Genomic DNA, 24,880 nt, shown 5'->3' on the forward strand with positions numbered 1-24,880 from the left:
TCCATGAACACTCAAAATCAAAGAATTATTGGTAAAATAAAGCTAAGCCATAAAAAAATCAGTGTTCTTTATAGCAAAAGCCGAAAATTCAACGCTAGATGTGGTCTGGTAACATTACGATATTTAACAAGAAACACAATTTTAATTAACATTCCTATCACACTTTTTGTTGCTGAAATTTTTTATATAGCATAATAATATTGGGCAGTGTTTATTTATCTTTAATCATTGAATAAAATGTAATTCTGAAACATCTACAACTTGTCAAAACAGAGGGTTGAGTAAAGTTCCAACATACCTTGTCCATTTTGATGGTCTCTGTGATGTACATGGGCAGATAGACTTGGGACACATTTACCAAAAGTCTTGTCGCCATGTAGATAACAGCAACCTAGAGCCAGCAGACAAGCAAAACAATGCAATATAATCAAGGGTAGATGATGAAAGGGTTTATAAGTTGTCACTGAATGTTGCCATTAAAATGTTAAACAAGATGCGTTTGTGAAACACAATGTCCCCCTATATGACGTTTGACCTTGAAGGATGACCTTGACCTTGACCCTTCACCACTCAAAATGTGCAGCTCCATGAGATACACATGCATTTCAAATATAAAATTGCTAGCTTCAATATTGCAGAAGTGACATTACATGAGCAATTTTGACCCATATATTTGACCTCGAAGGATGACCTTGACCTTGACCTTTCACCACTCAAAATGTGCAGCTCCATGAGATACACATGCATGCCAAATATCAAGTTGTTATGTACAATATTGCAAAAGTATTAATAAAATAAGCGATTTGGGCCACATATATTTGACCTCTGACCTTGAAGGATGACCTTGACCTTTCACCACTCAAATTGTGCAGCTCCATGAGATACACATGCATGCCAAATATCAAGTTGCTATCTTCAATATTTCAAAAGTATTCATAAAATAAGCGATTTGGGCTACATATATTTGACCTCTTACCTTGAAGGATGACCTTGACCTTTCACCACTCAAAATGTGCAGCTCCATGAGATACACATGCATGCCATATATCAAGTTGCTATCTTCAATATTGCAAAAGTATTCATAAAATGAGCGATTTTGGTCACATATATTTGACCTCTGACCTTGAAGGATGACCTTGACCTTTCACCACTCAAAATGTGCAGCTCCATGAGATACACATGCATGCCAAATATCGAGTTGCAATTTTCAATATAGCAAAAGTTATTGCAAAATGTTAAAGTTGGCGCAAACCAACCAACCAACAGACCAACCAACAGACCAACCAACAGACAGGGCAAAAACAATATGTCCCCCACTACTATAGTGGGGGACATAAAAAGTTAATTCAGTTTACAATTTATCTAGAAATCAAACATAAATTTGAAATTGACTTCAAAGCATAAGCACCTTAATATACCATTGTTACCACTGGCAACAAATGAAATATATCGAAGAATATCCTACTAAAACCATTTTATGATGTAATTAAAATTATGTAAGTCATGGTAACATGGCACTTAATATCTCATTACTTTGCATTCAAGGAGAAAAAAACAGGTAGGTAATTACTACCAAAAAAAGTGCAGAATATGAGCAGAATTATGCGAAAATTTGTCTTATGTCATATGCAGACAGTGTAACTCTATAAAAACAGTCAGGTCAGGGGCAGCTTTGTCCGCTATAGTCATGCAAGGTTTCGTGGTCTCATTAGCGCATAGGTAACACATGGCAACACTGGGCAACTGCGCAGTCTGGTCTGGAGCTACGCCAACCTCTTAAGTGATAAGACCTGTTTTGGAATTAGCGCTGCTCATATGGCTTCAATGTTTTACAACACGGTATGAAGGTCATCAGATATGACTTTATCTAAAATAAAACATCTAACCTTAATAGCCCATTACACCAATATGATGAAGATTAGCTTGTGCAGTCTGCACTCGGTAATAAGGAAAGACACTTTTTAATGGAATTTTTTGTTTTAAGGAAGCCTCTGATAAACAAAAATCCACTGTAGGCAGAAGACGTTGTCCCTGATTAACCTGTGTTGACTGCACAAGCTAATCTGGGACAGCATTTTACCCACATGTGCATAAAGTCAGTTTTTTGCAAGAGTCTCATATCTAACTCCCTTGCTTTCTGGCTGCTTTAAAAGCAGCAACACTTTATGTTCATGCTTAACATGTGTTTGGCTCTAACTTCAGCATCCATTTCTTTTACTAAATCAACGCTACCAGGTGTGTTAATTAAAAACTTTTTTACTTCCCCATGTCTACTGTTTATTTACATGATGTACAAGCCAAAAAATTTAACACCGATATCTCGGCAATGCATTATCACATACTAGAACATTTAAATGCCTCAGGCAATTACATTTATCATTGAAAGATAAGGGTCACATTGGTGATTATTTTACACAGTAAACATCTATGAATGAAAAATGACACACTTGTACAACTTAAAATGTTTTCTAGATAAAAAATCTAACTGCAATACTAATACAATTAATACATGCAGCAATAATTATGCTGCGTTATTGATTAACAAAACTGAAAGATGTACTTGCATTTTCTTCAAACTTCAAACAAGTTTTTTTTTAAGGTTTTGTAGACGCTCATAACCCAGATTCGACCTCAGCGTTGATATTGTCCAGATAAACAATCTCACCATGTTTCATTGAGATTTGATGAAGATTGTGGCCGCTAGAGCGGTTATGATCGAAACAAATGACAATGCACACCACACAACAAAGGGCATAGGGTGATCACAGTGACGCACATTGAGCATTTCCAGAGTCATACACTGTACCAACTGAGCTAACTTCCAAATAAGGCTAGGGAAGCACTTCCAGTCATAAACTGATTCAACTGAGCTAGCTGCCAAACTAGGCTAGGGAAGCACTTCCAGTCATAAACTGATCCAAGTGAGCTAGCTGCCAAACTAGGCTAGGGAAGCACTTCCAGAGTCATACACTGTACCAACTGAGCTAGCTTCCAAACCAGACTAGGGAAGCACTTCCAGTCATACACTGATCCAACTGAGCTAGCTGCCAAACTAGGCTAGGGAAGCACTTCCAGAGTCATACAATGTACCAACTGAACTAGCTGCCAACCTTAAATAGGGAAGCAGTTACAGGTATATATTCTAACTCTATTGGTGGTTGCTATGTACCTGATAAAACTGATGTTCTCTCAACCAGCACACAACCAGGCTAGGAAAGCACTAAACATGTATATATTCTAACTATACTGATGTTTGCTATGTACCTGATAAAACTGGTGTTCTCTCAACCAGCATGTCCAAGTCATGGCCATCTTTTTCAGCGTGGATTTCTCGAGGGAGTTGAGATCTTGTGACTCAGAGTTTGTGGGCTCATCCTCATGGCAAGGGTGTGGACGCTCTTTCACGCCAATGAGAAATATCACGCTGAACACTAGACCCACACCCACCACTATCAGCACCAGCAGCTGGCAAGCAAGACACTAGTCTTAGTACTCTAAACATTGGCATTGCTCTGGGCATAGGGGTTTGGGCATAGGGGTTTATAGTATGTGAGTAAAATATCTGTGGGACAACACTTTCTGCTTTTATTGTATTACTCATTTAATGTAAGTCTCTCCTTAGCAAAGTTTCAGTTAAGGCTGAAAGTGCTGTAACTGATAAGCTGGGGACGGCACTTTATGCCCATGGATTCTAATCTATAGGGAGGCTCATATCTTAAGCTTATACATCTATGGCGAAGTAAATTGTTACATCTATTAAAAAACATTGCTCTATCAGTTTGCACCTTGTTTTAGTGAATAAAAAGAAATTACGCAGGACAGTGAATCCAATTGGAAGCAAACCATGGGATTTTTGACCACACCCATTCAGGATAAAAGTTTAGAAATAATGTTAACAGTGTACAAGAAGTCTGTCAAACCATATAGTCCTAACTTTCTGAATGGTAAAGAAAGTATAAATTCAATCACATCTTAAATTAAGATTGATTTCAATATAGTGTATTTCTAAATGAACTCTCCATTATGTCATGTGTGCTGAAAACTATATATGCTTAAAGTCCCCGTTCGCAGAGATATACATGTATATGGGCAGAATCGTAAGAAAACGTGTTTTTTATTGAGGATATCACTGAAAATCCGGTTGAAATCGGTTGAAAACAAACAAAATAGCGATTTTTATTTTGGGGTCAAGTATGGTTAGGTACGAAAATTACCTAATTAATATTCATGATTCGACACGTTAATTCAAACCTAAACAAACAAAATTGCGGATACGGACGAATTTAGCAGAGAGAAGGTAAGAACAAATGCAAATACATCTATTACGTTTTTGCTAAATCTATGTATTTATCTTCCATATGCTAATAATGTTTAGCGAAAGCTAAATATAAATATGATTTGCATAACTCGCGACGCTGCAATGATTCTTGCCTATGTACAGTTTAATTTCTTCCTATACGATTTATATGCAAAACAACGATAAATTCCGTGAACGGGGACTTAAATTGTATAAGAAATCTCAACAAAAAATATTTATTAAATAATATAAAAATCAAAAAAAATTACCAATGAATGTATAAGTCGATGAAAAGTAACAATACCTTAAATTTATCATGGTCTGCAGCCGATAGATCATTGGAGGTGCTAACTGAATGTTTTAGTTCAAATATCGCCCATGCAATACCGTACACGACCACGTTGGATAAAACAGTGAAGGCATTTCTGCAAAACACAACATTTCAGAATAACTTCAAACAACATAAATAAGCACCGTTGAATGCTCACTTATTCTACAAAATCATTAATATTAAAATACATGTATTAATATCTAAAGTAAAAAGTTCACTGTAAGAAAGTCATAACTTTCACTAAATAAAACTTGTCAGTCTATCTTTACTGGTGGCGTATGTTACATGGCATGATATTATGGAAAATGGAACAAATCTCATATTGGTGTCAAGTGTATTATTATCACAAAAGTATGTATTGATTTACTATTTAAAAATATTGATCAATGTGTGTTGAATAAAATTTACAACAAAAAGCTGGGGCCTATCTAATCAACAATCTTGTTGACATTTTAAGTTACAATTGAATTGAATAGCCTTAAAAATACACATATATAATCAACAGTTTCCTTTACTGAAAAACATATGAAAGATACCAACAAAAAATAGATAATTAAACTGAAGTTATCATGATGATTGATTAAAAGGATGTGTGATTGTTCCAAAAACATGTCTTATGATTAATTTGTTATATAATGTTCATTAACAAGAAATACCATTAAAACAAGCAAATTTGTTGAATTGATATCCCCCGCAAATATGCTTCTGGACACAAAAGTGTTATATTTGACACTCAAAAAAGCATTTTTACAATATACGCAGGTCTGTAACTCCGTTATTAACAGATGGTGTACAATGCCATTTGGCGTGCATCATGCTAGTATCCATATATATACTCATACCAAGGTTCAATGAAATCCTTCAAATCACTTCAAAGATATGGCTCCGGACAGAAAGAAGGACGGAAAGACGGACAGACAGACAACGCCAAAACAATTTCCCTCCGCCGATGGCAGGGGATAATTACACATATTGCTCAAAATCAATTTCCAGGGATTAATCTGAAACTGTTACAGAATTCTTCTTGATGAAAGCAGTCTGTAATGTGACAAATATTTTGGGCATTATTGAGTAAATATAATAATCAAAATTTTTACAAAAGCAATACCCCAATTTCATACAATCTTCAAAAGGCAGTCACGCCTAGACCATCATGTCATTGCCTCAGGTATTAAACATCAATAAGCGTCAGACACTCAATGTTTTTATCATACTTGATCAGTTCTTGTTTATTTACCTTTCATACTCAAGACATCGGCCAATATGTATGTATGCGTTATGTGTCCGTTGCATACGTTATTTTTCCGTTGCAATTGTTAGACACGTGACTTTGCACACAGCCCGTCAGAATTTGCACACGCTGCAATTGACTTGTTTATATCTGTATTTTGACTATGGGAACTGGACAGTACCTCGCAAACTACTGGGCACAGCGGACACACAACTTCTTGTGTCGCGAGGCGCATTAAGGGTCTTGCTTTTATCTTGTATTTCACGAACATTGGAAAACATTGAGTTAGAATGAAATCAATAGAAATAAATCACTATGAACACTGAAATGGAGTTGTGTACAGAGCTCCAGATAAGATGCGTATCTGCGTATTAACGCATTGAAAAATACAAAATACGCTTTAAAATCTGCCCAGTACGTAACATTACGCAACACAAATCTTGGTATGTATTTGTAATCGATTAAACAGGGTAGCCGGTTTAACCAAGAATCCAATTAAGTGTAAGTTAACCTTTAAATTAAAGTAAGTCAATCAAAAGAACCTTGTAATCTAAATGGCAGCCCATCGTGTTCTAGGTTCGAAAAAGGGACATTTCAAGCAAACAGCGGCTCTTGCAGGAAGTAACTGTATATTACAATATGTCAATAGAGATAAATCTTATGATGCTTCTTGAATTTTTAAAATAATTTAAGTTTTAACTTTTAAAGATATAGTTTATAGTTAACTTACATAGACCAAAGGTAGTTTGACTTAATTGCACAAGCAGTGCCATAACTTAGCGTAATTGTGAAATGAATTCATGTACTACATGAATACTATATGCAAGAATGACAACACAGTTGTAAGTTGAATATCTTAAGTCTGTTCATATCACATTTAAAATTTATTCTGCTTGCATTTATTAATAACAAATAATATTTCTATATTATTTAATTTAAACACGTCATGAACTAGGTCAGTTTTCTATGGAAATGGAAAATACCCTCCAATTTCCTAAATACCCTTTATGGCTGAAGCAAAGGAGTAAAATACCCTTTATTAATAAAATCAGGGGGTAAAATACCCTCTAGACTAAATCCTTATCTGGAGCTCTGGTTGTGTATGTTTATTATGACTAGTGACAAGGTTTTCTCACTTTTTACCCTTACAAATAATCTGCCTTGCATAATTTTGAAATTTAAAAAAAAAAAAATTGATTTTTATCACAAAATGTGTGTTGTTTGCATGGTACATGTATTTCACGTAAGTTCATGCAAAACAACATTTGCAAAGTATTGACAACTTTTCAGAAACAAAGTAACTCTTGCCTAAAGTATTTTGACCCCTGCACATTTTATTTGAACCCTGAAAATGCAAACATGGGGTGCTTGAACCATCTCTTCCATAAGAAGCAAAGTAAGATGGCTTTTGCAACTAGCAAAAAACCAAAACAGCCTGCGAGTAACTCGCAGTCTGTTCAGGTTTTATGCTGTTTGCTGCTCATCAGTAAATATGGGTTGAAAATGAAGCCTTTAAAACTTGAATTTTGTAAGAAAGGTATTTATTAAAACTTTCTAAGGGACAACACATAATTTTATGTAAAATTATGTATCTAAGTGGTTAAGGGTTAACTCTGGTTTTCCAAATCCATTGATATCGCTAATTACCTGTATCCATTGAGACCAGTCCTCTCATGCTCGTTCTCTGTGAGATCATTTATGAGAGCCAGATGGCTAATCTGAGTGGCCGCCCAGCCAAACTGGAATATCACGACAAACGGCACGTAGTAGATGAACTGTGGCACGTCCTCTGCATTATCACATGTGATACAACCGATGAACAGGAACGGAAAACTTAGTAAAACACACAAGGTACCTGAAAGGGTGAAACAATTTATACCGGTATTTGTCAAATTCTTTAATTATTTAAGCATAAATAATTGTCCAAAGTCTGTAATTAAGTTGAATTTTCAAATATCATTTAAGCTGGAACAAACTAGAGCTTTGTCACAGACGTGACGAATACCCCCACATGCCGCATTGACACAGAATATTTTGCATGTTGTCTTCACACAAAAAAAGCAGACACCATGCTCAATGTTTAAAACACACTAAGTGACCCCGTGACCTAGTTTTTGACCCGGCATGCCTTATGTTCGATCTTGACCTACACATCTTCCAGATACAACTTCTGACCAAGTGTGGTGAAGATTTTATGTAAATTACTTGAATTAGAGGGCGGATACCATGTTGAATGTGTATAACGTACTTAACTTAGTGACCCCATGACCTAGTTTTTGATCTGGCATGGCCCATTGTTGAACTTGGCCTTAAGATCATCTACATAAAACTTCTGACCAAGTTTGGTGAAGATCGGATTAAAACTACTTGAATTAGAGAGCGGACACCAAGCTGAGTTATAAACAAGAGGGCCTGAAAGGCCCAAAGTCGCTCACCTGAGATAACAAGATATTATTGGGACAAATCTTCTGACCAAGTTTCACGAAGATCGGAAAATAAATGTGGCCTCTAGAGTGTTAACAAGGTTTTACTGTAGCCATATAAGGAAAAATGCCCCGCCCCCTGGCAGCCATGTTTTTCAACCAACCGGCATCATTTTTGAACTCATCCAAGATATAATTGGGATAAATCTTCTGACCAAGTTTCATGAAGATCGGACAGTAAATGTGGCCTCTAGAGTGTTAACAAGATTTTACTAAAGCCATATAAGGAAAAATGCCCCGCCCCTTGGAAGCCATTTTTTTCAAGCAAACATAATTATTTTCGAACTCATCCAAGATATCATTGAGACTAATCTTCTGACCAAATTTCATGAAGATTGGACAATAAATGTGGCCTCTAAAGTGTGAACAAGGTTTTACTATAGCCATATTAAGCCATATAAGGAAAAATGCCCCGCCCCTGGTGGCCATGTTTTTCAAGCAAACATAACCATTTTCGAACTCATCAAAGATATCATTGAAATCAATCTTCTGACCAAATTTCATGAAGATTGGACAATAAATGTGGCCTCTAGAGAGTGAACAAGGCAAATGTTGACGTCGCACAACGGACAACGCACGACGGACAAAAGATGATCACAAAAGCTCACCATGAGCACATTGTGCTCAGGTGAGCTTAAAAAAATATGGGGCATATCTTCTACACACAATTTATTTAAACAAAAATACTAAGAAAGTGAGGTACATGTAAATGTAAAAAAACGTTGTGCTCAGGTGAGCTAAAAACGCACTAAGTGACCCCGTGACCTAGTTTTTGAACCGGCATGACCCATATTCAAACTTGACCTAAACATCATCTACATATAACATCTCACCAAGTTTGGTGAGGATCGGATGAAAACAACTTGAATTAGAGAGAGGACACTTAATACGGACCAACAGACCGACAGACAGACTGACTGACCGACAACCTCACTCCTATATACCCCCCTAAACTTCGTTTGTGGGGGTATAATAATAGTTCCCGGTGCCAGCATCTGAGTCCTTCAATATATGTGGGCTTACTGTTGCTTGAAAACAATCAGTGCTAAGTAGAATTTAATTAACAGTGTAATGCAAAATCATAAAAAGCATAGCTAGCTCATGAAATTTCTTTTACAGCAATATTTTATGCTGGGCTACAAACTACCAGACAATTACCAATGAGCTTAATTGTATTAAAGCCAATGCAAATTTAAATATATATATACCGGTATATACCAGTTTGTCAGTTTTCAAGGACACCAACACCCACAGATTTGGACTATGGATTCATGTTGTGATATTATGTCAATTAGTACTCAATTACAAACACTTAATGAGAAATGGTATGCATGTGTCTTGTTCAATGTACATGTATCACAAGCTGTACATAGACAGTGCGCTCAATTTTTCTTCTTATTTGATAGCATAAGGTACGCTTTCTAGCAGTAATCTACTAAATGACCATGAAAACAATGTTTGAATTTAATTTCTGTAGCAGTTATTATATGTAAACTTAAAGATGAATATTTATATAAACAAGATTATGTGCCCCCTATTGCACCGCTTTGAAATAAAATTTCAATATATCATTTGGCAGGATTAAAAATTATCTCCCTTTTAAAGCTTATTACTTTCCTTGGATTGTATTTTTGACTTTAACCTTGAAGGATGACCTTGACCTTTCACCACCCAAAATGTGCAGCTTCATGAGATACACATGCATGCCAAATATTAAGTTGCTATCTTCAATATTGCAAAGTTATGGCCAATGTTAAAGTTTTCGGACCAACACACAGACTGACAGATGGACAGTTCAACTGCTATATGCCAACCCTACCAGGGGCATAAAAAAACAACAACAAGAAATGTAAATTTCTTATGCTAAGAAATAACATTTTCAAAAATTAAGCAGAATTTCATTAAATTAGCAAGCATTGAGCGGAAACAAAATTTCTTTTTATAAAATATCAATATTGAGAAAGTATAGAATTATGAATATTTAATCCTTGGCAGTTATAGAGTTAAACCTACAGCCTATTACAGGACAAAACATACATAGGTATAAACATAGGTCTAATATTATATATTATAATTGGAGAAATTTCATAACAACTAACCGTGAACTGCTAACAGCTATACATGTATTTAACTCTTTCAGTGCTGGAACCAAATTTTGAAGGCCTTTGCAAACAGTTTGGATCCAGATGAGACGCCACAGAATGTGGCATCTCATCAGGATCCAAACTGTTTGCTATTCTGATAGTATTCTTTGAAAAAAAATGGAAGAAAATACTAATTTTAGAAATTCAGCAGACGACATTTAAGCAGACGACAAATTTCCCAGCATGCAAAGGGTTAAGGTCAAAATCTGTTCACCCTCTTACCTATGAAATGCCATGTCTTTCTCTTTCCCATGTTGCCGCATCCCCGTACCTTGTCAGACTCGTACCCGATTAAAGGAGTGAAAATGGCGTCACTGACCTGTCCAATAAGAACTAAGTTTCCAGACAAGCCGTTGTCAAAGTTTTTCACCTGATGGAAGTAGATGATCATGTAGGTGAACCACATGGAGGCTGTAAGATCGTTCAGGACATGGCCCACGCTGTACGAGAACTTCTGCAACAGCGGCAACTTGCGCTGATGTAGCAGCGGTGAAGTCTCGGAGTCAGACATTTTCAATCTGTTTTTTTATTTTGCTTTGATAAATTTAACACACTCACTGAGCCGTTCTCTTCACTTATATAATACTGTAGCCCCAATAAGTCAAAATATTAATATTTCACAGTTTGACTTCAATTACACTGGTTCAAAATTGTGTTGTTTCTGTTTAATAAGGATGTTTAATGCACGTATGACTAAAATATTATTTGAGTTATTTATCAAACCATTATTATGCACTAATTATTATGCTCCCAGAAGGACTTAAATGTGAGTCTCTTTTTAACACGTATTTAGACACAAATTCCCACTAACTAGATTATTTTAAGTGAAAATCTATTTAATCACGCAGAGAAGCATATCTGATTTTGTAAAATCAATTAAAAATCAACATTCAGATTTTAAGTTATCATTTTCTTAGAATAAAGGTCACAACCTGCAAAGAAAGAAAAAACAGTTTTAATTAATTATATGTGTCACTGTAGCAAATAGTCACTGAATACAAATGATTTCTATTGTTATGCGGTTATCTTATCACATATAGACCTTCATTATTACAAACATTTGCCACTAGCGTATGTAAAGTCCAAAGGATTTTCTATTATACCATATGTTTCACAGTATGTGACCATGAGGCAGCTTAAAGGCAAATCGCTCACAGCCACAATTCAGGTAACATAGAGTTATTGTTTAAACCATGCTTCTCAAAAAGACTCTAATAAACAGCTTTAAAAGCTGATTACCTAACATTGTCAACAGAATTAAGTATATGTGGTAAAAAGTGTGACAACTCTGGAAGCTTGTAGGGTAATTCTTAACATTGTTTGCAAGATGTGTTTATTGCTTTAAAAGATCTTTGATCGTTGCTTTAAATGCTAGAGGACAATTGTGATGTGGCTGAAACCAAAGTCTGTAAGTGACAAGTGGGAGCACTTTTAAAACGCAGTGTATCTGATAGTCATGACTACAAAACATGGATCAAATGAGTGAAATATTTGTATTCAATGGCAATCTTCAAGCTTTTATGGCTACAGATGTGGGTTAATGTATACACCAATTATCATTCAGCTTTAAATGAACAAGGATACTTACATATAAACAAACTCTCATCAATCAAATACAATGTAAATTTAACAATGACTGAATACAAATGAAGACAGGCAATTAACAAAATCATGTACAGTAATGAATCAAACTGATTATGAAACACAAAGCAACTAACTATACAATATGCATCTTCATTTACATTGACGTGGCCATTGCAAAACTTCAACACACTTTTTTTAATCGGAAGAATACCCTCTATATTAGAAAAATATTATTTGAGTCAACAAAATGGCCATAAATGGAATGAGGTGAAAAGACTGGTGTAGCATTCATTATGGCCACTAACTATTCTAAATCTATTTCACATCAACAATTCCATAGCATTAACCCTTTGCATGCTGGGAAATTTGCCATCTGCTAAAATGTTGTCTGCTGAATTTCTAAAATTAGCATTTTCTTTGATTTTTTTTCAAAGAATACTATCAGATTAGCAAACAGTTTGGATCCTGATGAGACGCCATGTTCTGTGGCGTCTCATCTGGATCCAAACTGTTCGCAAAGGCCTTCAAAATTCGGTTCCAGCACTGAAAGAGTTAATGTCCAGTTTAGTGCAAGGCATGTAGAAGTGCCAAATGTATCGGTATATGAAAACAACCCATTTTTCGCTAAATTGTTTTCTACAAATGTATAGCCTGCCACGTATTTTAATACAATCACAGTGTGTAACAACACATTCAATGACATAATTATTTGTGTAAATGACAAAAGATACACCTATGAATGTGTTTTGCATCTTTCATGAGAACATGGTACATGTAAATTGAAAATAAGCAAAATAACATGTAATTTCAAACATCTTTTTAAATAAAATCCGGTTTAAAAAACATTTTTTACTTTAAAAAAATACATAGTGGTAACACAGTGGCTTTACATTCCCGGAATAACAGAATACAATCCCCAGCTTGGCTTTACATTCCCGGAATAACAGAATACAATCCCCAGCTTGGCTTTACATTCCCAGAATAACAGAATACAATCCCCAGCTAGACCATATAACTTATAATCTGGTTTACAGCATTAGACGTTTAACATTGGTTCAGTTTTCAGTGTAGCAGCCTACAATAGACAACATTTACATCCTACTTTTAAACTCTGTTAGCATAAATTGCATGCTTGAATTTTATCCTATATTTATTCTCAGTTTTGTTTGTGAAGGTGTTTCAAAAGATGAGTGACAGCATAACAGGATGTTCTTGGGACATCCTTGTATCTTTTGGATGATTTTGACGTCCATTTATCCGAAGGTGAAAAAAAGCAACAATGTATGGTGGTTAGTTATTTGTTTAAGTTCTTCAATATCTCCTTATAAGAACTTAGTTTCTTGTAAAAAGGACTTAGTTCCTCATAATTTACTTTGCATCTTCGTTATGTAAGTTATATGTACATGTAGGAATAAAATATATCACATACTATTAGTGTCAAAAGTGTGTGCGTACACCTAAAGGTATGTAAACATCCAAAAAAGCACATTTCTGTACCTAGAGATGAACCTACATGAACAATTTTAACATGTACATAGGTACAATTTTATTCTTACCTGCAGGTAAATTATCTTTAAATGAGCAAAATATTGTTTTCATTTGACAAGTTTTAATTTAGTATACACTTTTTGCAAAACATAATTTAAAGACCTTTACTTTTTCCTTTAAAAAATGTTTTTTTTTTGTTAATTATGAGTTCATATACGACTTAATGTCTTATATATAAGACTTAATGTCATTGCTAAACAGCAAAGGTCGCCATGGCGTAGTAGATATGGTGTCGGCATAGCGACTGGGAGGTCACGAGTTCGTTCCCCACTGTGGGAACGTTCTGTAGATCTTCCCCATAGACACCAAGAACTGGTTCTAGGATCAGGAAACGTACTCAAGAATGTTTCAAATAAGCCTTTGGCTTTCCATGCAATTCAGCTAAAATAAATAGGTTTAAACAAAATAGCAAATACTTTTTTTGCCCAAAATTATAGTCTCTTACAGGCTCTTTCCCAGTATCCCAATGGCAAAAAGTAACATTGTTTCCCAACGGCAAAAAGTAACCTAGTTTCCCAAAAATCTTACCAAAATTTCCCAAAAAGATGCAAAACTTGTCTAATAAACTCAATAATTGGTTTATTGAGTTCATTACACAACAATTAAATTCCCTAGCACTTCATAAGCAGTTAAAAATTCACTTATAAACAATTGGTAAACTGTTATTTATAATCATATTAATTATGTTTCCCAATCCCATGGTTAATAACGTTTTTTTTCCAATCAAAAAGTACAGTTTATATAGTATTGACATACCTGTGTCGCGCCTGTCAAAAATAATAAAAAGCGACATTTAAAGTTATGGTAGCCCGGGGTGCGCTCAGAACTCAAGTTATCCTTGTATAAAATCAATGAAGAAAACATCTTTCAGCAATAAATCTGAAAGTATAACGTTCTAAACTGCGAGCAAACAAGATGCATTACATATAAATCCAGTGTCACCTTTAGCAAATCTCTTCACATCCCGTGTCGTTTGATCGTTAATGTAAAATCAACATGTACACACTATTTACAAACGGGCACTTATAAATCGCGATATATCAACACCACGTGACAATCATGTGCTTGTAATTATGTAGCGGGGAGTAGTCATCCGCGCCTTCTCCGAAATGAGAACAAGAACCTGCAAAATTGAATGCAGTAAACTTGTTATAAAGTGCATGACCATATTTATTATCAACAAAAACATTATAAAGACATCGGTAGGCTAACGATCCGCTTATGCCCAATATACCGTAAAGTGCATTTTAATGTGTTAAACTAGTTTTCTTTTTCAACCAAAGATCTTTAAATAAACACGTTATTTATAGAATTTATTACAACCAATTGCACTTTTAACGGCGTAACGCAACTTATGGGCCCTAATTGTAATTTATCAAAACGGCAAAAAATATCATCTTAAATATCATATGTTTTTGTTTTCGATCACGTGCATATCGTTGCATTTAAATTTTATCCATGACGCTTTGACACTTCTGAACAACATCCGGTGTATGGTTTCATCGTGCTGCACGTGCAAATGATGTATTCGAATATTTTTGTTTTTCTGCAAAATATTTTCTTCTCATAGCACAATCTGATCTGAAAGATATTGTTTGTTTTGATTTAAATAAAAAGCGTGGTTGTGAACATTTGCTCTTCCATTAGAATCACCAGAAATGTAACGTACCGGAAATCGTACAAAATCCCCCAAAATCCGGATTGTTACATACGTATAGCTTTCATTACCGCATATTGTCTGCTATATTTTGGCCTAAAATACGGCCTCTAGACCTAATGGTAGCTACCTAAACCGTATGCGGGACACACACGCTCTTATAAGTTCACATTGTACCAAACTATAATAATGACTTTCCGGTTATATCAGCGTTTGGCACTCTCGCTGCTTATCTTGGCGATCCGAGTTTAAGCCCTACAACCGGTGTAAATGGTAGCCACTTTAAACTTGGCGACGAACACACACTCTCTTTTTTATTAAACATCCTTGTCGCATTTTAGAAATGACTGTCTGGTTATAGCAGAGTTTGACAATCTTGCACATCACATCAGGCATCCCTATTCAGTTCTCACAACCGGCGCATGTGAGTTTGGTTTGCCGTCAACATACCTGACAGGGGTGTTTAATCCGGGTGCTCAGCTGCCCCCTCCCCCTCCTCTCTAGCACAACATAAATATCTTTCACTAAAAATCATATCTAGAAATAGCCGCTGTAATTCAGCAAACTTAAGTGAGTATCAGCCGTATTTTGATCACAGGTAATGAGCTGTTTTTCACTTTTACTTCAAAGTATGACGGTCGCCATGTCTTTCTTGAGTTTGAAGCAACGTCTCAAAAATGGAAACTGAATATTGAGTAAGTTTAAATCATAAAGAAGTTATAGACGTAATTTATAGTTAATTTATTTGTCAGAGAATTTTGTTTTCGTCGTACAAGTAACACTAGTTTGCAATCAACATAGTCACAAGCAAATCTATTTTGTATTCTATAGGTTAACATTTGCTATTTCAAAATCAATGCACGCGAACAATAACCTAGATATAGTGGGAACTTCAAACTAAAGAGTGGCAGAACCAATTCCACTCCATTGTTTTATGCAGTTATATGCCAGTACTGCTGTGAAATTACTATATCACCGAACAACTAATTGTTAATTACTTCCTGTGAGATAAGTATCTTTACGCAACCTCATATCTGGTTGTGCGAATATATTAATTGAGGCGACATTTGAAAACATCGTCCGCTCGCTGTAAAAAAAGAGTCATTTCCAGTTGTAGGATGTAGCTATGTCAAAATGGCAAAACTGACGTTTCGTGATAATGTGCTCATTAGTTGATGTTGGTGTTAGAAGGATATATATGTATGCATGCTGTTAAGATCTAGTATTGGTAGTACATGTGTTGCACGAGCGTCGAAAAGGAGCCCCTTCAGTGTACTGAACAAGTACCGGTAGCTTGTCACTTACGGAATTTTGTATACCGTACGCGGATACGTACTTGTTCAAAGACGTATGCTTCAAAACGAAATTCAGTCCGCATTTATCGAATACAGTATGCAACTATAATCATATGAAATGTATGTATTTTCCGTCTACACAAACATAAACTATTAGATTGAACTGCTCTTTAGTTAATTGATGTTCTATAATGTGTTTAAATTACAACAGCTCATATTCTACAATGTACCGGTGTTTTAATTACAACCGTTCGTGTTCTACATTGAAAGTGTTTTAATTACAACAGTTCATTTACACGACCACGTATTTGAATCGGCAGTAGATAAAAAATATATATAAAAAACGTTTAGTTTATTTAAGCTTATAGTTCGTTTTAATGTTTATAATATCATAAACTTGTGTTACAGCGAACCGCGTAACCGCAAGACATTCGGTGACATCTTGTATCGAATCATGTGAGTTTACACATGAACGAGCCGGTCCCAAGGTATTGTCAACAGCACATGATTTATATGCATTATCTCACCACCGTGTGACATCAACGCGCCAACGAACCGCCACATGTAAAACAAATAAAAAAATGCATACAATAGACGAGTCCGAGTTGAGCGACGAATAGTTTATGCTCCAGAGAAAATTCACAGTGTGTGTAGTCATTGACAATTACAAACGTTACGGGCTGATTGCTGGAAAAACCACACAAAATCCAAGCGCTATTTTGAATAAAATAGGTTAACTGTTGGGACGATTGCATATGCACGCAAAGCAACTTATGTATCAAATGGTGCGTCTTCTGCTTATGTGTACAAAATACGAGTTTTTTTGCGATTCCTCTAACCAAACTCAAATGAGAACTTACGTGTTCCCATGTGTAATAAGTTAATACTTTTTTGGCGCCTAATTTAACATGTACACCGCCAAACGGTTAATGATATATAATCAAAGCGCTGAAGGCACTGAAGATGTTCGCTATTGCATAATTTAACACGCAATTCATTTTTCAAAATCAATCGCAAGTTTGAAATGAACACACGCCATTCAACTTTAAAAAGTTTGTGTCATAGCGCACGGGTCGAGTTTTGTGTGCACTTTTTATCATCCTTATTATTTCATAGAATTAACTAAGACAAAATAAAAACAGCATGCTTTTTTGGAAGTTCTGAAAGCAAAGAAAGTATGATGAAAATGGTAATGAGAACTTAATATAAACAAAATTTGCAGTCACTATCATATTAAAGGAATATTTTTTCTAATATCAAATGACTATCTCACCAAGAATATAAATTCATAATGAAAGTTCCGTGTACAAAACTTTTGATTTTTGACACCATATACAAATTCAAAATATACAATAATCTTCTTACCTTGTATATGGAGCGATAAAAGTATATAAACATTGCTGTTTATGCTTTACTTGTTAGAGCTTCATACGGTGTCAACAACGCTAACATAAACATAGGTATAGAGCACTAATGCGCTTTTAGGCGAAGCTGTTTCAGTTTTCATCTTAGTGACTTTTACATAACGCCAACAGACACGCATGAATATTTTCGAATATTTAATAAGCTGATTCGAGATACAACCTCTGAATTTTTGCTACATCACTGCGTATGTGCTCAATTCAAAGGATGTAGCACTGTTCAGTGTAAGGAATTCCGGACTACTCTCTGTATGCTCAAACGACACAAATTGTGACCCTGTTACAATTACGCGTTACAATCCATCTCGCAGAATTTCAATTTCGCCTCCAAGATGAGAGAACAATCATTAGCGAAATAGTATAGTGTAGTATCGTTTAATTATCATACCACAATGTTTGCCGTACTTGGTCAGCACGTCTGGAAATCATTCCTTAATGTGTCGATAGGCTGCCATTATTAACAAGTTTGCTATTTTGAATTCGATTTTGTATCATTTTTGTGGCATTTTCAATTCGCAATGAGATTTTTAATGACCCTCGTCATGCGAAAATGGGTCTTATTCCATATGCGCCCATCATATAAATAGCCCACTCAGCTATCCCTCCTTCTGGTAAGGAGAAACATAACATATTGAGTGATTTTAAAGCGAACAGCGTCGCCTATGGCCTGACTGCGCAAGAGCACATGTTGGGTTTAACAAACGCTTGCCGAAACGCATAAGACCCATTTTCGCATGACGGCGCTATTGACGTGTGATTTAAATGTGTCGAAAGAAAACTGCGTTTTAATCAAATATAAACATACGATATATTTCGATAATGAAGAAAGATACTCATAACAAGGCATATGAGGACACATATGAAGTGCTCTCCCGTAGTATAATTTTTATTTACTCACACTAATGTGTGGTTTGACAATGCTAACACACATTTCATGCGGTGAATATGCAGCTTACAAGTGAAAAACACAACACAATGGTTTAACTTTTGTTTAATTGTATTCAATTATTTAGAAAAGTAAATTGCTAACTTTATTTCAAAGTCAGCGTATACGCCGACTACATTTTTAAAAGGCATTTATTGTTATAAATATATTTATTATAATATATTTAGTTGTTTTCGGTGTTAGCGATTATAAAGCAGTTTCGAGATTGCCTATAGTATGCTTGAGTAATTGATGAACTCATATCCAACTGTCTATGTATTGAGAACTGTGAATATAAACAAGCTTAACCTTCTACTAAGCTTCTACTATTGCGTTGCTAGCACCCGTAAATACAAAAGATCGCCGCTATCTGTTGAGAACCAAGAACGCTTTCCAGAAATACCCGATGTAGTAGCATGAACGAGGTTATGAAACAGGTCATTCGTATTATTATTATTATAAATTGTTTGTTATATTCGGGTTAAGCGATTATGATTTTGTTTTTGTTTTTGTCTATCGTATCGCTGAAGTTATTGTTGAACTTATGTTCAACGTTTTATAAATTGAGAATATAAATAAGCGTCAACTTTTTCCCAAATCTCTCAATTTACGACCTGTACTACGTCATTGAGTTGTATGTGAGAGCGTAATCTATTGCGTTGTTATCGCCCGTAAACTTTCCTTTGTTTATCGACAGGCGCATCTATTAATAGCCTCATATCATGAATGCCAAAACACCCGCGAAAAAGAACCACGTGACCAAATAGGACGCTAAACGCAAATACCATGCGACTACGACTTTAATTATGTAAGAACGCTCCGCAATTCCTCTGAAGCCGGGGCCTTGTGATTGCTATTACGTAAAGAATTGACCTCTAACTGAAGTAAGCAAAGGAAACGCAGCACCTAATTGACCCATTCCTTCTATGTGCGAATGCAGATTGAATTTTACTAATGTATGGTTTGCCCATTATAACACACATTATAATGCGGTAAATATGCGACTAAAAGTAAAAAACACTATGATTAAACTTTTGTTTTTAATTAAGTTATTTAGAAACCAAAATTCCAAACCTTATTTCAAAACAGCAAGACTACATTTTTTGAGAATATTCTTGTTATATTTAAATGTTTTTTAACAGTTTCAGCGATAATGAATCATTTTTTATGTTGTCTATCGTATCCCTGTAATAATTGTTGAACTCGTGGTCAACGTATTATTAATTGAGACCTGTGAATATAAACAAGCGTAACCTTATACTAGTGCGTAATTATCACCCGGACTCCCCTTTGTTTATCGCCAGCCTCAGATTTATGAATGAGATGAGCGAAAATACTACGTCACGCAGACGCAGCAGAAAGTGGACTTTTTTAATCATTCATAAACAATCTCCTCCGCGACACATGCAATATGATCATTGTATTTTTATTCTTTTCTATAAAACACCATTCGAAACTATTGCATTTAACACGATATTAATATAATGTTTCCATTCGTGAATAAACATAATTGGAGAACTCAAACCTCTTGCATAAATTATACAACTCTTTCTTCGCGCGTAGTGTAAGCGGGAATTGGGCTAATCATACCTAGGCCGTATCGACCTAAATTTTACACCAAGCACTTTAGACGGTCGCTAAAGCGACCATCTAAAATACTATAGTGAACGAGTACATTACACGGGTTTACTTGCGATTTGCGCTGCGTCCGTTTAACAAGTGCTTAATGTTGAATATTCTTGGCATTTGTTTGACCTGGTTTAAATTCTTGTATTCCGAGTTACGTTCCGAACTATATGTAATATATATTGTTTTAGTAAATTAATTTGAAACAGGACATAAAAGATTGATTGTTTTGTTTCTTCTCAATGGTGCTGTGCAAGTTACGTTAGTTGTCTGTACCCGTCACAAGTTCAGAACACTATTGAAACAAAACTGGGTTCGACTTTTTGGATGAACGCATATATTTAAATTAAAGGATCCAAACATGACATTATTGTGAGAACTTCTTCATTTTGAGAATTATTTTATCAAAAGGTCTGTTAATGACATACATTTCTATGCTTTAAACCTCAAGGCTTATAGGCTGTCTTAATGTTTACAACCAACTTGTTTTGACAGTACATCTGTCACCAAGTCTGCTTGTAGTGAATGAGGTTTATACCACCATAATTGTACTTTTAAAAGGGCATTTTAAATACATTTGTAAAGATAATCTCATCGTTAAATGATAATATTGCATATACAGCATCCGAAAAAAAGTTTCAAAACAGAAACAAGAGGGCCTGAAAGGCCGAAAGTCGCTCACATGAGATAAAAAAAGAAACGACATGTTCTTTGCAGCCCAATATATCAATAGAACAAATGTTCTTACCAAGTTTCATGAAGAATGAACTACAAATGACCCCCTTGTGGCAATACTTTTCAACAGACTGGAACCATTTTTGAACTCGTCCAAGATATTATTGGGACAAATTTTCTGACAAAGTTTCATGAATATCCAATAATAAATGTGGCCTTTACAGTGTTAACAAGGCAAATATTCATGACGCACAACGAAGACAGACAATTCACAAACGGTGATCACAAAAGTTCACCATGAGCAAAATATATTATGCTCATGCAGATTGTCTTCATGTGTGAAGATCAGCAAGTGTCATTCAGACTGAACTAAAAAAATGACTGAAAGAATTCACAAAGTTTCACAATAAACAACTGTGGTAGTGCGGTCTTGTTCGCTTACGCAAGTGAACCGGTCACGGGACGGTTACGAGTTATGTAACTTTGTGAGCACTTGTGTAATACGGAATTATTTATCGAGCCTAATTAAAGAACGCTTATTTTCGGTCCGGATGACGCCACTGACTGGTTGTAATTCAATTAATTAAAGGCGTCCAGTCAGATGCGCCTGAATACGCTCAAAGAATTAATCTATAAGTGAAAACCAAAGCAGCTTTAATGAAAATAACTAACTTTATTTCTAAGAACTAGGAAAATGAAGAACAATGACAGAGAATTAAGAACAGGTACAAGCAAAGTCTCAAGATACTAAGCATTGTTAAAATAAACAAATACAGCAAATACCTTAATGAATGTAAAAAGAAATTCACAATCTGAAAAAAAACTGATATAAATAATAGTTGCTGTTAGTCTAGAAGATGGTTCAAAAATTTAGTTTATTAAATAAGTTAATACTTAATACTTAATCTAAAGAACACAATATATGGAGAGTGGAAAACTCCAGTGACTCGAACGTAAAAATAATTTACAAAAGAGTCTTTCTAATTTAGAAAATGCCAAATAAAAATTAGCTAAATAACGAGAATAATTTGGAAAATAATCCAAACATGTCTTGATGCTGGTGTTACAATAATTAAGAGTTTAATTATTTCAATATTCCCACCTTTTTCAAGAGTAGTTACCTTTTCAAGAAAGCATCAGTTCTAAGAGCACTGGCAGAACAGTCTATTTTCCCCCAGAACAGTCAATTTACAGACATTTTGATTGGTTAAAAATAGAATCTCTACTCATAGACGAAAACAATAATAAAACACTCAAATGAACACTATTATTTAAATTGAACAAAACCAACATACTTCTGCTAAAAATGCAAGCTACACATGCATTTAGCTATCAAAACACACCAATAACCAATGATCAATATATTAGCTCTGGGGAACTCTGTATGGGTTTTCTCAAAAATGGCTTATCAGTAATAGTTCCCATTATTGATTAATTTGCTTCAAACTGATAACAAATGCGACAAAACAATAAGTCCAGATTTACATAAGAAATTACAACTTATCCAAAAATGTCATTATACTAGAAAAATCTGCATTTTGAAGTACATTGTATTTACCCTCTAAGTGTTTTGAAACCAAGGGGTCTAACAAATTCCGGAGCTGAACTAAAAAAAGGATTAGTGAACCTGAGTCAGCAGGTCAAACAAGGGAGTTAACTATAAGAAAGTATGTACAGGTTAACTTTCTTTAATATTATGGCTTATCAGATTCTTGTGAAAAATGACAAAATAAAATAAGTATTATGTAAAGATAATCAGCTAAAGCTAAATTTTACCACAAAACTTTAGACATACAAAAAACTACCAACCCCCTAAGAGCCTTGTTTTTAACCAAACATGAACTATTTTCAGACTTATCTTGCAATTATATTTCCAATTAACTAGAGTGTTAACAGGGTTTTACTAAAGCCATATAAGGAAAAATGCCCCGCCCCTTGGCAGCCATGTTTTTTTCAAGCAAACGTAATCACTTTCGAACTCATCAAGGATATCATTGAGACCAATCTTCTGACCAAATTTCATGAAGATTGGGCAATAAATGTGGTCTCTAGAGTGTTCACAAGGCAAATGTTGACGCCGCACAAAGGACGACGCACAACGCATGATGCACAACGGACAAAAGGCGATCACAAAAGCTCACAATGAGCACATTGTGCTCAGGTGAGCTAAAAAAAGCATGGGGCATATCTTCTACACACAATTTATTTCAACAAAAAAACTAAGAAAATGAGGTACATGTAAATGTAAAAAATGCAAATAGAAGAGCATGTCAAACTACAGTTTTGTAACTATAAAAAAATCCATCAGGTTTACATGTAAAACAGGACAATATACAAATGATAAACCACAATAATGGCAATAGAGTTTCCACAAACACTTCTGCCAAGAATAGAATCCAATCAGGCTGTTTCACCCAAAGAATGTTCCCGTAGCACCAAAAGAACGGAAGGAGCATTTAAGCTGTGGTACTGGCATCATACCCGGTTTGTTCCCGCTTGATGGTGGTCTTAATGTTGCACTAGCTGTAGAGGGCCTGCTACCCTTATAAGAGAACTGACTGAAGTTAGCTCTCTTGCTGGATTTTTAACAGGCAGTTTAAGAAGTCCACCAATTACCAGAACTGAAAAAGACAGTTATAAATTACTGGTAAAACTTGCAATATTGTCAATAGAACAAGTAAAAAAAAGATTTGGCTGAACCAGTAGAATACACATAAGGGTAAATGGACGGTAAAGGTATATATGCAAATGTCAACTCAATAACAGTTGCGTAACTTAATGGAATACACAGTCTATCACGAGTAACGGTATTTCGTTTGAGCTTTTAAAAGAAATCATCATTGATCATGGCATCTTTTTTACACAAAATTAACAACATCGGGTGGTGGCTTTCAAGAAAACTACTGAAGTTTGTTGTTTGAATTACAAGTTATCCACATTCATGGGGCATAACACAATACAAAAGGGCGGGTTCATATCCTTAAAAGGTTCGAACCTAATGAAAAATAAAATATTTAAATGCTCTATAAATATGCATCAAACTCTTCATCTTTCAAAGATTATACATTATCTTCAACTGGAAACAGACTTGTACAAACTATTTCTCTGCCTGCACATGTTATGTTTAATTCAGGAGTCCATTAAGTTTCCGTTACCTTTAAAGCACCACACATTCTGCCTCTGCCCCTTCTTCCCCGTCTTGTCTGACAGCTGCTGGAATTTGCAAAGCAGTCAGATGTGGTAAGCCATTCATCGTCCGGCTCTCCCACTCAGGGCCCTTGCTACACTTTGGGTGATTGGGGCCGGGGCCTTTAGAGGGGGAATTTCGCGTCGTTTTGGGCGAAAATGGGAATTTTAGAAGATCTTTTCACCAACCATTCAACACTTAAAATTGCTATATTTTAATGTAATTTACAAAAATACAGATTTTTAAAGCAAAATTCATTTTAAATATTAAATACTTACCTGCTATCTAATAGCTATTACTTCCGAAGGTGAATTATATCAACCGGAAATTTTCTGGAACGAAGCCGGGAGCCACTACCTATATACCCAAAAAGACTAGGTCGGAACATAGTGTAACGCAACCTAGCTAAAAGCGGAAACAGTGTCACCACATCAATCTTCTTCCAATATAACCAAAATTTAAGTCGAAGAGCGGGG

At 35.2% G+C, this 24,880-nt stretch overlaps 2 protein-coding genes across 9 annotated transcripts in view; both read right to left on the reverse strand.

Annotated features, from left to right (window-relative positions):
- The window catches only part of LOC127850318 (major facilitator superfamily domain-containing protein 12-like), a 36,229-nt gene extending 21,542 nt beyond the window's left edge, over positions 1 to 14,687 (reverse strand). For 6 of the 8 annotated variants that reach the window (XM_052383284.1, XM_052383286.1, XM_052383280.1 and 3 more), the window contains exons 1-6: positions 14,561 to 14,687; positions 10,709 to 11,418; positions 7,507 to 7,714; positions 4,602 to 4,722; positions 3,265 to 3,465; positions 299 to 391 (exon numbers count right to left, since the gene is read on the reverse strand). In XM_052383284.1, the coding sequence (XP_052239244.1) occupies positions 299 to 391; positions 3,265 to 3,465; positions 4,602 to 4,722; positions 7,507 to 7,714; positions 10,709 to 10,997 (912 nt within the window). In that variant the 5' untranslated portion in view covers positions 10,998 to 11,418; positions 14,561 to 14,687. Of the gene's footprint in view, positions 1 to 298; positions 392 to 3,264; positions 3,466 to 4,601; positions 4,723 to 7,506; positions 7,715 to 10,708; positions 11,419 to 14,374; positions 14,521 to 14,542 lie in introns of those variants that run through there. The other 2 variants (XM_052383281.1, XM_052383282.1) reach the window with 2 other exon arrangements.
- A 7,183-nt stretch (positions 14,688 to 21,870) lies between these two features.
- Positions 21,871 to 24,880, reverse strand: part of LOC127850916 (recQ-like DNA helicase BLM) — a 199,034-nt gene continuing 196,024 nt past the window's right edge. The window contains exon 25 of the mRNA XM_052384315.1: positions 21,871 to 23,838. Within this exon, the coding sequence (XP_052240275.1) occupies positions 23,814 to 23,838 (25 nt within the window). The 3' untranslated portion in view covers positions 21,871 to 23,813. The remainder of the gene's footprint in view (positions 23,839 to 24,880) is intronic.

The sequence above is a fragment of the Dreissena polymorpha genome, chromosome 11 (genome assembly GCF_020536995.1).
Source record: "Dreissena polymorpha isolate Duluth1 chromosome 11, UMN_Dpol_1.0, whole genome shotgun sequence".
NCBI lineage: Eukaryota > Metazoa > Mollusca > Bivalvia > Myida > Dreissenidae > Dreissena > Dreissena polymorpha.